This window comes from Candoia aspera, chromosome 5 (genome assembly GCF_035149785.1).
Source record: "Candoia aspera isolate rCanAsp1 chromosome 5, rCanAsp1.hap2, whole genome shotgun sequence".
NCBI classification, from domain to species: domain Eukaryota; kingdom Metazoa; phylum Chordata; class Lepidosauria; order Squamata; family Boidae; genus Candoia; species Candoia aspera.
Genome location: NC_086157.1, coordinates 12,607,058 through 12,624,189, shown reverse-complemented (window position 1 = coordinate 12,624,189; position 17,132 = coordinate 12,607,058). Strand labels below are relative to the sequence as shown.

General features: G+C 40.0%; 1 protein-coding gene across 3 annotated transcripts in view; it reads left to right on the top strand.

The window, feature by feature from the left end:
• Positions 1-16,652, top strand: part of COG3 (component of oligomeric golgi complex 3) — a 52,841-nt gene extending 36,189 nt beyond the window's left edge. For all 3 annotated transcript variants that reach the window (XM_063304610.1, XM_063304609.1, XM_063304611.1), the window contains 7 exons: positions 293-413; positions 7,130-7,218; positions 7,320-7,454; positions 8,826-8,901; positions 12,463-12,590; positions 12,949-13,047; positions 14,966-16,652. In XM_063304610.1, the coding sequence (XP_063160680.1) occupies positions 293-413; positions 7,130-7,218; positions 7,320-7,454; positions 8,826-8,901; positions 12,463-12,590; positions 12,949-13,047; positions 14,966-14,995 (678 nt within the window). In that variant the 3' untranslated portion in view covers positions 14,996-16,652. The remainder of the gene's footprint in view (positions 1-292; positions 414-7,129; positions 7,219-7,319; positions 7,455-8,825; positions 8,902-12,462; positions 12,591-12,948; positions 13,048-14,965) is intronic.
• The last annotated feature ends 480 nt before the right edge of the window (positions 16,653-17,132 follow it).

The window sequence follows — 17,132 nt, the reverse complement described above, 5'->3', positions numbered from 1 at the left end:
CATTTCTATTTTGCATACAAAAACTTACCCAATTCAATGAGAAAAAACCCCAGCCAAGCATATTAGAGTAAGGAAGTAAACATTATCTATTCCTGTGGCTTCTTATAAAAAGTGGTGGGTGTTATAAATAAAAGTAATCTTTCTCTTTAAGTAAGACTGCAAAAAGTGGGAAATGTTTTAATGGGAAATGGGAAATCTAAGCAGAGTAAAACGCAAAGCAAATTATTTTTATCAGCTTACAAATCAGCAGTCTGTGTGTAATGCCTTGACATATGTTGTTGTTGTAATTTAGACTCAAATCGATGGACAGCTTTTTCTAATAAAGCATCTTTTGATTCTCCGTGAACAAATTGCTCCCTTCCACACTGAATTCACGATTAAAGAAATTTCACTGGATCTTAAGAAAACTAGAGGTACTGAATTGTATTGAGTAGACAGTTGCTGTGGGCTGTTAATGGTAATTTGAAGGTATCTCATATGCAGCAGGGATGGGAAACCTTTCAGCCGAAGTTCCTCCTCCTGCTCTGCCTGGAAATCACAGGGAACATAGTGATATTCTGACATCACCGAGTGGGTCACACATTCTTGAAAACTTTTCAAAGGATGGGGCTCTAAGGGGTGAAATGGTGCCTTACATTTTACGGAGGTTTAATGCATCCGTTTTGACCTTCCAAACCAGCCAAAATGAGAAAAGCAGCCTGTTTTTCTGGTGAGGATTGTTAAGGATACTTAAGCCTTTGCAAGGGTTCAGGTAGCAATTTTGCCCTTTAAAATCACTCCCTGTCCCCGTCCCCCTCCAGTTAATGCTCAATTTCTGTCCTTTGGTAGACTTACTATCCAAGTAATTCAGTCATCAGAACAACAACAAATGGTGGACCTGTACTCTGAGAGTATCTTTTTTTTTTTAATTAAGTATGCAGTTGGGCACAGCATGCATAACTCCAAGAAGATAATCTGCAGCACAAAGTTCAGCTAGTGCAAAAACGGTGTTGCGTTAACTTATATAAATGTGCTTGATTAGCAATAATGTGGACATTATTTTTGTTCTTTCATACTATTTCAAGTGAATTTATGGAATATTAAATGTTTTCCCTGTTATTTCTTTTTATTGTTTTTTACAGTAATGACAGGAAAAGAAAAAAAACAAAAAGAAACAATATACAAAAAAATACATTATCAAAAAAAAGAAACATATAACAGGTGCTTTTAAAAAGTGGGAAAACTACAACAGAAAAAAGAAAAAAGTATAATATATTGTTATGACAGTAAACAGTTGCAATTCTATATATATTTATCTAATGCAAATATGATGCAAGTATATATATATATATTCCTAATATATATAACCATCATGCTTTTCCCTAAACTCCTGTATTGTGTATAAATGAGTCCCATATTTCATTATACTTGCCCATACAAAGTCTGCGTCTATGGGCGATCCACTCACAGGTGGCAAGTGCAATCAGCCCTTCAGTCCACTGAGTGGATGGGGCCATGCATTGACCTTTCCAACGCTGCAGGATCAGCCTTTTGGCCAGAGTAAGGGCAGGGAGAATCCATTTACTTGTCAAATTCCATGTACTAGGTATGTAATTCAGGAGAATATGAAAAATTTAGCTTTTGTCGCGGTCACATTTACATGATTCACTACCCTCTCCCCAAACCTAGTAAGTACAGGACATTGTAAAAACGTCTGTTTTAAAGAAGCTCTATCCTTATTACATCTCCAACAACATGCTGTCTTACACAGACGTTTTCTATACAAACAGAGCAGAGTCCAATAAATGGTAAATATTTTTTGTTGTATAAGTTGTAGTTTAAGGTCCATTGACACGCTTGCTATAGATGTTAAGACACTTTCCCATTGTCTAGGCAATATGGGAACCTCTAATTCTTTATTCCACTCATCTCTTAGCATCTACATATCAAACTGATTTATTGATAACAAATATCTATAAAAACTGTGAAAGGTGAAAGGTCCCCTGTGCAAGCACCGAGTCATGTCTGACCCTTTGGTGGGGACGCCTTCCCCACTATAAAAACTAGTAGTAGTTTTTTTTAGTTTTAAATTATTTAACAAGTTCTAGTATCTGAGGTGTTTCAGAAGCTGAAAATGCTGCTGGTCCAAACAATGTTGTTAACAAATGTTGTAGCTGTAAATATTGCCATTGGGTTGCATCTAGTAGATGATATTTATCTCTTAACACAGCGTATGTTAAAAATTCATCTTCATCATCTATTAATTGGTCCAAAGTCAATATCCCCGCTTCCACCCAATTTTTCCATATCACCGTCTTTTACCCTAATTTTAATGTTCGGTTTCCCCATAAAGAAACCGTGGGTTTTTTTTCCTGTGATGAAACGTATTACTTGTATTGTGCTCTACAGGTAGTCCTTGGGTTATGATGGCAATTGGGACCAGGATTGCCATCGCTAAACGATGCCATTGTATATCCCAGCAGTCCAGGTTGCTGTTGTAACCCCAGGACCGCACGGGTGCTTAAGCAGGAAGAGGCGGGAGTCCCAGGCAAGGAGTGGGGGGGGGGGGGCGGGGGGGGCCAGGTGCGGGCTGCTGAGGGCCATGGGCAGGTGCTAGAGAGTGCAGGCAGGCCAGCGGAGACTGCGGGCGGGCACTAAGGAACACGGGCGGGCTGGCGAAGGCCGCATTCAAGCAGGGGGTGCTATGGGTGGGCATGGGCAGGCGGGAGGTGCTGTGGAGTACGGGATGGGACCTCATACTGCATAGTGGGGGTCCTCAGGAGAGACTTATGGAAGCAACTTGCGACCTTTCCTGCTTTATTCCCAAGGCCATGCACGACCTTCTCACAAGGCTTCAGGAGGCCTTGTGCAGCCTTAGGAAGGCAGCACGTGGCTCGGGAAGAAAGCCTTGCGCAGCCAGCAGCTGCCTCACAAAGGGCCAGGCCAGGCGTGCCTCGGCAGCAGGAGGAAGAAGAGGGGGAAGGTCCGCTGGGACAACAGGGGTGCAGGGCAGAGTGTGGGCAATGGGGGTGGCTGCGGCTGGGCTTCATGCCACAGTGCTGGAGCAGGTGCAGCTGGGGTTTCACATTGGGGCAGCTGGGACTTCGCACCGTGGTTCTGGGGTGGCTGGCCGCAGCTTGGGACTTGAGATGGCACTCCTCGGCAGTGGCGCTGGGGCTGAAATAGAGGCCCAGGCAAGTGCCGGCAGGCTGAGACTGCTGAAGGCCCTGGGACACTACTTCAGCCCCAGAGCCACTGCCACTGCCATGGAGGAGTGTCACTGTGCAGGGCAGCCAAAAGGGCAGAGATGGTGGGTTAGATAGGTGGGTAGGGGGAGTTGAAGAGGAGGCAGTCCCTTGCCTTGGAAGAACCAAGGCTCGGGGCTAAGAGTGACCAAGCCAGGAATGGCTTGGATCTGAGTGGGTCCCACCTAACAACTGGGTGGGATTCATTTAACAACAGCAACAGGGACTGCCAGAACTGCCATCACTAAGTGGGGAGGTCACATGATGTCTCACTTAACGGCCACATCGCTTAGTGATGGAGTTGCTGGTCCCAGATGTCGTTAAATGAGTACTGGTAAGAGTGAGAAGTCTTATCTTCCAAGAAGATTCAGAGAGTTTTCATGAGCATCATTTTCTTACTTGTTCTGCAGTGTTAAAGTATGAGCTTGCAGCTGATGTAATTTCTTACCAGGTATGGATAGGTAGATAATGAGTTATATACTGTATGTTTTGAGCACAAAATGCATTTCAGTAAAAACCTATTAATAGGCTGGATATCACTAAGAATGGACCAAAATTACATGCTGCAATGCATGGAAAGCCTTGTTGTTTATTCGTTTAGTCGCTTCCGGCTCTTCGTGACTTCATGGACCAGCCCACGCCAGAGCTTCCTGTCGGTCGTCAACACCCCCAGCTCCCCCAGGGACGAATCCATTTCCTCTAGAATATCATCCGTCCATCTTGCCCTTGGTTGGCCCCTCTTCCTTTTGCCTTCCACTCTCCCTAGCATCAGCATCTTCTCCAGGGTGTCCTGTCTTCTCATTATGTGGCCAAAGTATTTCAGTTTTGCCTTTAATATCATTCCCTCAAGTGAGCAGTCTGGCTTTATTTCCTGGAGGATGGACTGGTTTGATCTTCTTGCAGTCCAAGGCACTCTCAGAATTTTCCTCCAACACCACAGTTCAAAAGCATCTATCTTCCTTCGCTCAGCCTTCCTTATGGTCCAGCTTGCGCAGCCATATGTCACTACGGGGAACACCATTGCTTTAACTATGCGGATCTTTGTTGTCAGTGTGATGTCTTTGCTCTTAACTATTTTATCGAGATTTGTCATTGCTCTTCTCCCAAGGATTAAGCGTCTTCTGATTTCCTGACTGCAGTCAGCATCTGCAGTAATCTTTGCACCTAGGAATACAAAGTCTTTCACTGCTTCTACATTTTCTCCCTCTATTTGCCAGTTATCAATCAAGCTGGTTGCCATAATCTTGGTTTTTTTGAGGTTTAGCTGCAAGCCAGCTTTTGCACTTTCTTCTTTCACCTTCATCGTAAGGCTCCTCAGTTCCTCTTCGCTTTCAGCCATCAAAGTGGTATCATCTGCATATCTGAGATTGTTAATGTTTCTTCCAGCAATTTTAACTCCAGCCTTGGATTCCTCAAGTCCAGCATGTCGCATGATGTGTTCTGTGTACAAGTTGAATAGGTAGGGTGAGAGTATACAGCCCTGCCGTACTCCTTTCCCAATCTTAAACCAGTCTGTTGTTCCGTGGTCTGTTCTTACTGTTGCTACTTGGTCGTTATACAGATTCTTCAGGAGGCATACAAGATGACTTGGTATCCCCATACCACTAAGAACTTGCCACAATTTGTGATGGTCCACACAGTCAAAGGCTTTACAATAGTCAATAAAACACAAATTGAAGTTTTTCTGAAACTCCCTGGCTTTTTCCATTATCCAGCAGATATTGGCAATTTGGTCCCTAGTTCCTCTGCCTTTTCTAAACCTAGCTTGCACATCTGGCAATTCTCGCTCCATGAATTGCTGAAGTCTACCTTGTAGGATCTTGAGCATTACCTTACTGGCATGTGAAATGAGTGCCACTGTTTGATAGTTTGAACATTCTTTAGTGTTTCCCTTTTTTGGTATGGGGATATAAGTTGATTTTTTCCAGTCTGATGGCCATTCTTGTGTTTTCCAAATTTGCTGGCATATAGCATGCATTACCTTGACAGCATCATCTTGCAAGATTTTGAACAGTTCAGCTTGGATGCCGTCGTCTCCTCCTCCTCAAGGCCCATTCAACCTCACGCTTCAGGATGTCTGGCTCTAGCTCACTGACCACACCGTCAAAGCTATCCCCGATATTGTTATCCTTCCTATACAGGTCTTCCGTATATTCTTGCCACCTTTTCTTGATCTCTTCTTCTTCTGTTAGGTCCTTGCCATCTTTGTTTTTGATCATACCCATTTTGGCCTGGAATTTACCTCCGATGTTTCTAATTTTCTGGAAAAGGTCTCTTGTCCTTCCTATTCTGTTTTTCCACTTCCGCATATTGCTTGTTTAAAAATAATTCCTTATCTCTTCTGGCTAACCTCTGGAATTTTGCATTTAATTGGGCATATCTCCCCCTATCGCTGTTGCCTTTTGCTTTCCTTCTTTCTTGGGCTACTTCTAGTGTCTCAGCAGACAGCCATTTTGCCTTCTTGCTTTTCTCTTTCTTTGGGATGTATTTTGTTGCCGCCTCCTGAACAATGTTGCGAACTTCTGTCCAGAGTTCTTCCAGGACCCTATCTACTAAGTCCAGTCCCTTAAATCGATTCTTCACCTCCACTGCATATTCCTTAGGAATATTAGTGAGCTCATGTCTAGCTGATCTGTGGGTCTTCCCTAATCTCTTTAGTCTGATCCTAAATTGTGCAAGAAGAAGTTCGTGATCTGAACTGCAGTCAGCTCCAGGTCTTGTTTTTACCGACTGTATAGATGTCCGCCACCTTTGGCTGCAAAGGATGTAGTCAATCTGATTTCGGTGTTGTCCATCCGGGGAAGTCCATGTATAAAGCCGTCTCTTAGGTTGTTGGAAGAGAGTGTTTGTTCTGCAGAGTGAATTGTCTTGGCAAAATTCTATCAGCCTATGTCCTGCTTCGTTTTGTTCTCCCAGGCCATGCTTACCTGTAATTCCAGGTGTTATTTGACTGCCCACCTTAGCATTCCAGTCTCCGGTGATGAAAATAACATCTCTTTTAGGTGTGTTGTCCAGTAGATGCTGCAGTTCCTCATAGAACTGCTCTACTTCAGCTTCTTCAGCATCTGTGGTTGGGGCGTATATTTGGATCACTGTGATGTTAGATGGCTTGCCCTGAATTCAAATTGAGATCATTCTGTTGTTTTCTGGATTGTATCCAAGCACTGCTTTAGCCACTTTACTATTAATTATGAAGGCTACTCCATTTCCTCTGTGGTCCTCTTGTCCACAGTAGTAGATCTGGTGGTCATTTGATGTGAAGTGGCCCATTCCAGTCCATTTCAGTTCACTGACGCCCAACATGTCTATCTATAATCTTGACATCTCACCTGTAACCACATCCGATTTGCCCTGGCTCATAGGTCTTACATTCCAGGTTCCAATGGTGTGTTGATCCTTAGAACATCGGATTTGCCGTTCACCACCAGCACCGTCGGCCGCTAGCCGTCCTTTTGGCTTTGAGCTAGCTGCGTCATCACGTCTGGGGCTAGTTGAACTCATCCTCTGTTCCTCCCCAGTAGCATTTTGACCATCTTCCGACCTGGGGGTCTCATCTTCCGATGGTATACTGGCATATCTCTGGTTGTACTGATCCATTTAGTTTTCATGGCAAGAATACTGGGGTGGGTTGCCATTACCTTCCCCAGGGATCGCATTTAGTCTGACCTCTCTGTCATGACCTTCCCGTCTTGGGTGGCCCTTCACGGTTTAGCTCTTGGCATCATTGAGGTGCTCACGCTCCAGCACCATGACAAGGTAACGATCCTTTGCTGAAGATGGAAAGCCTACATACCATATCTATCTGATCTTCAAAATTTACGTGAGAATTCTTAGAAGTGCCATTAAATTTAAATGCATAAAATAAATATTCATAAATGTTCCTTAAAATAATTCTCTTCTCACAGATGCTGCATTCAAAATCCTGAATCCTATGACCGTTCCACAGTTCTTCAGATTAAGTAGCAACAATGCAATTATACAGTTCTTACTGGAGGTAAAGAATACTTGTTAAAATGTTAAAATGCATAAGAAAATCATTTTTGAAGTGTGGCAAATTCTGAAGAGAGAAAGATACAAATTGCCTTTCTCTTCCAGGGTACTCCAGAAATAAGAGAACATTATATTGACTCGAAGAAGGATGTGGATCGGCATTTGAAACTTGCTTGTGAGCAGTTCATTCAGCAACAAACTAAGCAGCTTGTAGAACCTCTGGAGGAATTCCTGTCAAAGGTATTAAAATACTAGAAATCTATACTAGCATCTTGAGTTGCCGGTTTGACATACTTAGACTTGAAATTGTATTTTGCTTTCTAAGAAAGATAGCAGCAGAAACACTGCAAAGGAATAGTCAATCTTGTGAACCAAACCCGTTAGAAAGGCCACGAGGGGCCATGTTATACAAGTCAGCCCCTATGTTCACAGTAAAAACAGTGTGGAATATTTGAATATTGTGCTAAAATCTTACATCATGTACAGGACTATTGACCCTGAAATTACACACTCGCTTAATGGAAACTGGGCAATTGCAATTAGACCTGAGCTTTGTCTAATAATAAACAGTGCATATAATCATCTACTATATGAAAGACAGTGTTGTTTCAATATTATTATAAAACGCCAGTGATAAACACACAGAAGAATACCATCCTAAGCGAAGTCCATGTCACATGCAGTCAGAAATTTTTTGATAGGTAGATCTTACTCCAGCATTTTTAATCATGACATTCTTGATGAAAGTGGAGTAATTTTGGTAATACCTGCGTTATGGAGAAAATTTAAATGAATTGGCCAAATCTTTTTAAAATGTGAGAAATGAAGCAAGGGCACAGCAAACTGAAATATTTTGCGAAGTATCCTGATTGTCCTCATAAAATGAAGTGTTTGAGCTCCTCCAAGGAACTTAAACAGTAACCAGCTCTTCCTTCAATGGCATGTCTACCTCCCTTTCCCTTAAGTGATGCTTTTTGGTCTTTGGCCAAGAAGAAGAGAGAATCAAGTGTTTGATTTTAATTTAGCCTTGTAATTTAATGTTTTGCCAACAAATGGAAGCTATAAAATCTCAGTTGTTGACTTTTATAGGGAAAATAGCAATATAGAAGCCTCTAGATTTCAGACAATGCTTTTTTCTGTTGTGTCCTGAGATGCTGGAAAAGATGTCCCTGCTATTGTGCCCACAGTTGTACTTGTTAATAATTGCAGACATAACAGCATTAACTGCAGACTTTAATCTGGCTTTAATATCCAGATTTCTGAAATATCCACTGACTATTAATTTAATATCTAGCAAGTCATAACTCAAGGGGCCATGTCACCTCTACCAGGACGTAGCTTGACACACAACTGCTATCCTCTTGGTTTCAGCCTTCCGCTTCGCAATATGTGGATACTGCTGTTGGCCTCCACTGCAGCTAAGTGATAGGAACAGAAGAGGGGGCATAGAATAGCTTCAGTATAAATGGGCAGACTGAGTGCCGGATTCCAGTTAAAGCGTGCCAGGACATAGGAAACATTTTGAACAAACTGAAACGCTATCCATGAAGTATTATATGCATATTTAACACGGTCAATATATTTTCTCTTCTTCTCATCTCCTGACTTTAGGTTTCGGCTTTGACAGCAGTAGCTTCTCAGAGGGGTCCTAAATACAATCTCTCACAGCAGCCTTGGGCCCAACCAGGTAGTTTTTTCCAACAGTGAAGAACTTTGTGACCTCTCTGTAAGCTTTGTTAATTCTGAAGGTTTTTAAACAAAATCACTGCTGCAAGTTTGATTCGGTAGATACAGTCCAAAGGATTTGATTGCTCTCCCATCAGCTGTAATGTGTTTTTAATTTTATTATGCTAAATTAAGCATTAATAGAAGAAATTAATTGAAGAAATTAATTTCACATTTTAAAGTAAAACCCTTCTCCCCCACATTAGTTTACCAGGACAGGATTTTCAAGCGTTTTTCCTCGAGATCATAGAAATAACTAACATTGATTTCATAAACATCCTGCACTTTCCTTTAAAAAAAATGCTATTACTGACTTAAGGGTCATATTTAATCTCTCCAGAACCCCAACTACTGTGGACCTTCAGAAGTGGCAACACAACTGTTCTCATTTTCAAGCCACTCTTTGGGAGCAAACCATAAAGGCAACAGATTCTGAAGTTATTATCCCCTTGTTTTTGTTGAAGCCTGCTACTCTGTCCCAAAATTCATTTGTCTCTTTGCAGGAATGAATTCTTTACTTCCCTCAGGGGATCCTCAGGTCTTTGCTGTGTCGCTTCCACCAAGGGAATCACCCATTAATGGTTCAAAGACTGTGAGACCTACATGTCTGATTTTAACTAGATCAGAAATAAGAGGGATAAAGGCCCTGTTGTTCTGATTCTCGCACTAGTTCTTTCCAACTTCATTGCTGTGTTCCTGCTATGGAAACTGATGTTTGAAGGATAATTCCCATCTCTAGATTTTCCATTTATTAATCAAGATAACTGAATCTGAGACTCTCCCCTTTAGCCATCTCAGGATCCCTGAGATTGTAGTTGTTCACCTCGTGGCCACTCTGCTTCTGAAGGGCATCTCTCTCTGACTTGAGACAGCTCCATGCCTCCTCACTCATTTAGGGTGGATCATTGGTCCTCCTAGCTGAAAGCCTTTCACAGTCTCAACCAGAGGCCTGTATTTCCTGGAATAGCTCAAGATATTGTACTGTGGACCATGGCACATATTGGCCTTCTACTCCATTTTTTTTTTTAATTCCAGCCCTTAATTGTGCCTTTAAGTTCACCAACAATTTCTGAGGTTTTGTAACCTCAAGGCACTGCCTTCCTCTAGCATACTTCTTTGGGGAAGATCACACGTCTGTTCCAACCCAGCAGTGCCCCCAAATTATTGTCTTTTCAGTTATCTCCAGAGAATACTTAGTCCAGCTGTCCACTGCCATTGAGCGCAAGGCCTGCCCTGCTATTCCCCAACAGGTCTTATGCCAGTCTCTCCAATCCAGATGATTATCTTCAGATGCCTCACTGGTCTGGCTGATATCTCTATCAACACTGTCACCTGATGCTCAGGTTGTGGATTAAGAACTCAGCCCTCTTTCAGAAGGCTTCCATTGCTACTGCCAAACACTTCCCCCTCCCCCTAACATTCAGGCAAAATCTGCATCTGTAACAAATCTGTTATTTCATGCCTTGATTTCTGGGACTAATAGAGAACACACCTTGACTCCATATTACGTAATAGGCTAATATCCCACATTTTTCAGCTCTCAGTGCTAAAAATTCCTGGTTTTTTCAGTCTCTTCAGAACATTTAGTTTCTTGATCATCCTTGTCAATTTATTCCATACTAATTTGGAAAACATACTTATGTTCAGAAATCTTTTTCACAAGCACTGTTATCAAACAGATACTCCTAATTAGTCTATTCCTAAGTGAAGATCTTTGCTTTTGTCTCCATTAAATTCTACTACATTCTTTTCAAGCCATTTTTAAATCAAGATAATTTTGAATGCTATTTCTTTTTTAAAAGCAATTATTGATCCCACAAGTAATTAATATGCTCCAATATGCAATTGGAATGTCATGGTATACTTTTTAAATGTCTTAGCTATATAATATTCCCAAAGTTAACTGAGGAAGTTAACTCATCAAAAAATTATATAATGTGAGCCTGGCAAAATTGTTCCTGAAAAATTCTATACTTATTTTTAGTAATCACTGCAAAAAAACTCCATCGTATAGGCTTGCAGTATTTTCTATGTATGAGAATTAAATTTCCAATCTGATAAGCGAATTAGAGTGTTTAAAAACTCCCATCTAATATTGCTTGATCCACAGCCAAAATAAAAAGATGTTCAAAATTTGTTTATAATATATCTGGAATAATCTTATTAGAACTGTACTAATTATTAAGTACAATATATTTCTTTAAACATTACTAATATTTTAAAATAACCATTGTGGATCAATTACCTATCAGAAGTTCTGAGAACTTACATGATAATCAGTAATCAAAATTATTTCATCTCTTACAGATTTTGAATTTCCACTTATCTTTACTTGACTAACCTATCTTTACATAAACAGTATGGCTCTGATGAAAGAATAGGAATTTAATTTTAAAAAATCAGGTATTATATTATACAATTTGGCAAGTATCAGACTCTTCTTAGATAAAAGGTCTTTTATATTAAGGTCTTTTTTTCCCACAAAACTTATAAAATGCCATATTGAACTCAAAATTGATCTCTTTTTAATTGATCTCTCAAATTAAAAACAAGACAGAGACAACATGCAAATATACAACCCCCATATGTTTGAAGGTCAAGAGAGAAATAGTAAGATTGAGTTGACATGAATTTTCAGAAGTTAAATTTTTAAAAAGTAAAGGAAACAAAGACAACCTAAAGCTAAACTTTAAAAAAAAAACTCAGATGGGACGGATTGAATTCACATATTGAAATTTATCTTCCACCCCCAACAGCCAAAAAACAAAAGCAATGAAAAATTATTATTAAAAAGCCCGCTATTCCTTTGATCCAGAGCACCCTCCTGAAAATAAACTTCCCAGCAGCAATTGGATCATCAAATGTTTTCACTTGTCTAGCCAAGGCTAAACAAAAAAATGCTGGGGGGGGAAAGGATTTTTGACCTCTTATTCCAACGATGTTGAGGTAATTTTAGTACTTCCATAATTGTTCTCTACCATTAGCCATGCCTCTTACAGCCTTGGAAATTAAAATCCTTACAGAAAATAGGAAGACCAAGGTAGCTCACGCTTCTTGTCTAGTAGATAATGAGAACATAAGTGTGATGAAGTATACTTGATTTCAGCAAAATATTTGACAAGGGTTTTTTGAATATATCATTCTTGACAAACAGTTAAATATGAATAACCTTACAGATGTGTGCTTCTGACATCTCTAAGCCAGTCTGAAGGGTTGTAGAATCTTACAGGATTTGCTTTTAAAAAGTTAAATCTCTTAAAAAATCAAATGCATCAAAAGTAGGGTGAGAGAGACCTGAGTCTGCTGTCTCTGTTGAAAAAGCCAGTGTCCAGATTTGATTCTGTTCACATTCTTGGATTTTTTCTCCACACTTTACTGATGATTTTAGAGTGATTTGCCTAAGTATATAAAAAAGTAGTAAGTGAAAAGAAAAACATCCTAAAACACATAGAGAGGCATTGCCTGCGACCTCTGTTTCAGCAGAAATTCTACAGTGTGGATCTTTGTTTATATTTATTTCCAGCGAAGATCAATGATTTAGTGTCATCAACATACAAGAGAATAAAAACAAAACTGCCGTCAACCTTACAGAGTATGTCATTGTATTTGTCCAATAAGGATACCGAATTCATCTTGTTCAAGCCCGTTAGGGTAAGTCTTCGGTCGCATCAAATATTATTTGTAAATATGCACATACACTTTCACCTTTAGAGCTAGTGTACCTGAAATTTCTGTTTTGCGTTGTCAAGTTCGGCATCATGTTAGCACAATTGTCACTGCCATCTTCCTCCTGCTTCCTTCTTCGCTCCCTAGCCCACACTGTAGGCTCTTGGTCTGAATTGCTGCCTGGATTCCTGGGGCTCCATGTGCCTGTGAAAGAACTGAGTGGTGTGACTGAAGTGTTTGTAAGATTGAGTGGAAGCTCGTGCAGCCCTCGGAGCAGAGTGTTCATGTTCATGCTGCCTTTAGGATAATGAAGTCACAAGTACTTTTTCTCTTTTCCTCTAAGAACAATATCCAGCAAGTGTTTCAAAAGCTGCATGCTGTATTAAAAGAAGAATTTAGTACTGAAGATCTCCAGATCATAGCTTGCCCATCAATGGAACAGGTATCTAATAGAGCTTTTTTATTTTATTTTAAGGACATGCTAAAACTATTTGCATTTATTTATGCAAATAACTTTATTTGGGGAGTGAAATCTTAGGTACGAAAGTGGAGAGCATTTATTGATGTCATAAGACAGTAAGAGATGAAGCACTTAAAATACTTAAGCAGGTATTTTAAACTGTTCAGCACTAGCAAATATCTCACCCAGTTTCCTATTGGACTTCTCAAGGAATGGGATGCAAGAGAGGTGGTGCTCCACAGCCCATCTTTGGTATTTAGATTTCCACTGGGGAGCTCCATTACCTTTTCTCAATGTGGAGGTTTAGTTCTTTCACGTGCCTGACGGTCTTGTGTCTTATATCCTCTTTGAAAGAAATCTGTCTTTCACAGATAGCAGGGAAAGGTTCATTCTCCCTTCTTTTTGTCCCTCCTGTCCTTCAGGGGCGTGGTGGCTCAGTGGTTAAGATGCCAGGCTTGTTGACCGGAAGGTTGCAAGTTCGGCGGTTCAAGACCCGAGCGCCGCATGACGGAGTGAGCTCCCGCACTCGCCCCAGCTCTTGCCTACCAAGCAATTCGAAAGCATGCAAACATGAGTAGATAAATAGGCACCGCTTCAGCAGGAAGGTAACAGCATTCTGTGACTGTCATGCTGACCACATGACTGCGGAAGCGTCTTTGGACAACGCTGGCTCTTCGGCCATGAAACGGAGATGAGCACCGCCCCCTAGTGTCAGACATGACTAAATGGGAACCTTTACTTTTATCCTTCAGAGAGGCTGTGGGTTTATTAGGTTTATGTGGAGTATTAACATTTTACAACAAATTTGTATCCTTTTCACTATCTAGTTCTTCTTTTTTTTTTAATATATACCTACCTTCCTGGAGTAGAAAGTTCTCAGCAGTCCTAACCATGGTAGGGCGTAGAATTTTTGTAACATGCAATTGCCAGAATTCTTTTAGGACTATTTTCCCACTAGTGGCTTATATTATCTTTGTACTGTAGTAGCATCATTCAGCTGTCACTAAAGTGAGATCAAGCCTTTTGTCACAAAAGCGACTGGATGATTCTAGAAGGGAGTATAAGTCACTAGTCAGGAAATTAGCTTTTTAGCCCTTATTTTTTCCAGTTTGATAAGGCTAAATAAGAGCTCATTTATTCCCTCTTCATAAGAAATAGTTTATGCATCTATATTTGGAACAGGATCTCTATCGCTTACTATGATTTTTTTCCCCAGTTTGGTGCAAAAGAGTTTCCAAGGATCTTAGCTGAGCTGAGCCTAACCTGTCTGGGGGCTTTAGTCAGCCTTCTCTGGCTGACCTCTTCCTACTCCTGAACAGAGGGAACTGGGAGAGCTAATGTGGTTTTTAGTCATGGTTTTCTGCCTTCCTCAGGAATTCCCGCCCTTCTTTTCTTAGGCCATTGTCGTCTTCATGCTTCGATTTGCTGCAGATGTCGTGTGGCTCTATCGGTCGTCTCCTTCCTTCTCTCCTCGCCAAGTCTCCCCAAACTTGGCCATTCCATTCCTCTCAGTCTTTGTTACCCCTGCTGCCTCCTTGTTCTCCCAGGGTGCGTGTTTGTGCATGCAGACAAATGAGCGCAGGGGTTATGCAAGGAGAGGACAAAACAAAGCTGCTCATCTGGAGAGAAAGAGCAGAGAGGAAGGAAATTGGTAGATTTGCGGGGAGGGGAAAGGCAAGCAGGGCAGCCTTGCTGGGGGAAGAAGAGGAACAAGATGAAGGAGAGGATAAAAGTTTATGGGGAGAGTGTAGAAAGGATGGACGGCGGAACAAATGCTGGAACAGATCCAGGTACTCAATTTTAATTTCTGAAGAGACTGCAAATGGACACCCTGCCTGGCAGTTTATTAATCTTGAAGAAGGTCATTTGTGTCTCTAAAGAAAAATACTTTGTCTTTCAGGTAAATCTCCTTTTGTCAGTAACGAAGTAATAATCTGGTAGCTGAATCGCACAACGCTTCTTCATACTGACCATGGAAGCCACCGGCTTAGCATGCCTTTTGAATTGCTTTTACCTTTGTTCATCCAACATCACATCAACTGAAGAAGGTGAACAGTATTGTTGCTGTTCTGCAAAACCAGAGGCATACCTAAAGATTCGGAAAAGGCGTCCCTTCTGGCAGCATCTACCATGATGAAAATAACTGTAACCGTTGAACTCCTCCACTTTATTTTGTATCCAGAGAATACTTGCTTTTTCAATTTTCTGAAAAGAATTTGGAATACCCGGATTTGGAGAATAGAATAGATGCCTTTTATTCATAATCTATACATCAGGACCACCTTGAAGTGTATGTACAAGCCTTTCCACAAAATTTTAGTAATATTACCCAATATTTAGCACTAGTACACTGTTCACACATATAAACAAATCATCAGGCTTTGTAGTGTGTAAGTGGTGATGGTGAATTTGTGGACGATACCAGATAATCAGATTATCACATAGCATTTAATGTAATCTTTTTCAAGACATCAGTGGTTTTTTGAAAACCTCTATATTGATGAATGCTGACATTCTCCTGTTTTTATACTTTGCAAATAAATTGTATTGCCTTAAAATTATGTCTACAAGGTATGCAGAAAAAACAGTGCAGTGGTTATGAATCGCCCATTTAATAGATTATGACTGAACTAAATCAGTATGTGGAAATTTTGATATGGAAAGATTGGGAGAATGGGGAGTGTAGCTGAAGTGTAAAGCTGCAAGATTTGGTGCAAAAATAGAAGCAACCTACCTTTATTTTTTCCATAATTAAGTCTTTACTTGAATTAGTGCAGTGTGTTTGCTACTGTGAAGTTACGAAAAGACATGGCTTTTCTACGCATTGTTCATGCAAGTGAAAGTTGTGCATTTCTGCATGGCATGCAGAAGTCTTGGTGTTTGCATTGTAAGTCTATTATATATTGTATTATAAAGAAGATAGAACTTTTATATTGTTCAGGAACCCAGGTAACTTTTTAAACAGGATATATATACGTGTGTGTGTGTGCGCGCTTGCTAATATTATTTTAAACACATACATACATACATATATATATATATATATATATACACACACACACATACACATTTGTGTTTAAAATAATATTAGCATCTAGAAAATAGTTCAAATACTAAAAATAGTTTTGCAGAATCCAGTCTTATTTTGTTCTATGTATTACTCTGTTTAATGTTAACACTCATACTGTTTCAAAAAAATCATATGTTTCAATTGTTGAAGGAGATAAAATTATTTTTAAAAAAACTTTAAAATAACTGAAATTAATATTGTTTGTAAGCATTAGAAATGACATCAGATTTTACTGTAATCTAACTATTGGTACCCTAGTTAAGGGAAACAGACTTATGTAAAGTAATAGGCTGTGAATTTTGAATAGAGATTTTCAATAAAATAGAAAGTAAATGTATTGTATCTTCAATGAAATGTTTAATGGAAGTTGGAATTGGGTAATTTAAAGTCTAGTTTCTGAAACAGAGTCTCTTCTATTACAAATGTAGACATTATTTTATTACACAGTGATTTTCCAGATGGCAGGATTGTATAAACTGTACAGGTATTTAGCTAAATAAACAATGTATGTAATTTGTCTAATCTTTCAGTATGATCTTGTTCTCATTAAAATAAAAGGTTTGCTTTCTTACTTTGGGAGGGTTTCATTTTGTCCAATATTCTTCAGGGAAACCTACCTTGTTAAGGCCTTTTAGAAGAACTTCTTTTTAGGTTCTTTCCTTTTGAAAAGCATGTATTACAGGCTTAACTAGGATAAAGAAAAAATCAAGTTCTGCACTGAAAACAAATTCCATGGTTATTTTATGCACATGTAGCTAAAGTGGTTAAAAGCCACAGAAGATGTACAGAAGGTTGCCAGAACGTCTCAGAAGGGCTGCCTTTTAAAGATATTTAGGTAGTAAATATCTTATATTTGGACCCTTCAAGAAGGGGATAAATTCAAACAAATCTGCAGCCAGAATCTGTCTTGTTTGTTTGTTTATGTGCCCTCGAGTCATTGTTGACTCCTGGCAACTGCCTGGACTAATCCCTGCAGTTTTCTTGGCAAAATTTCGGA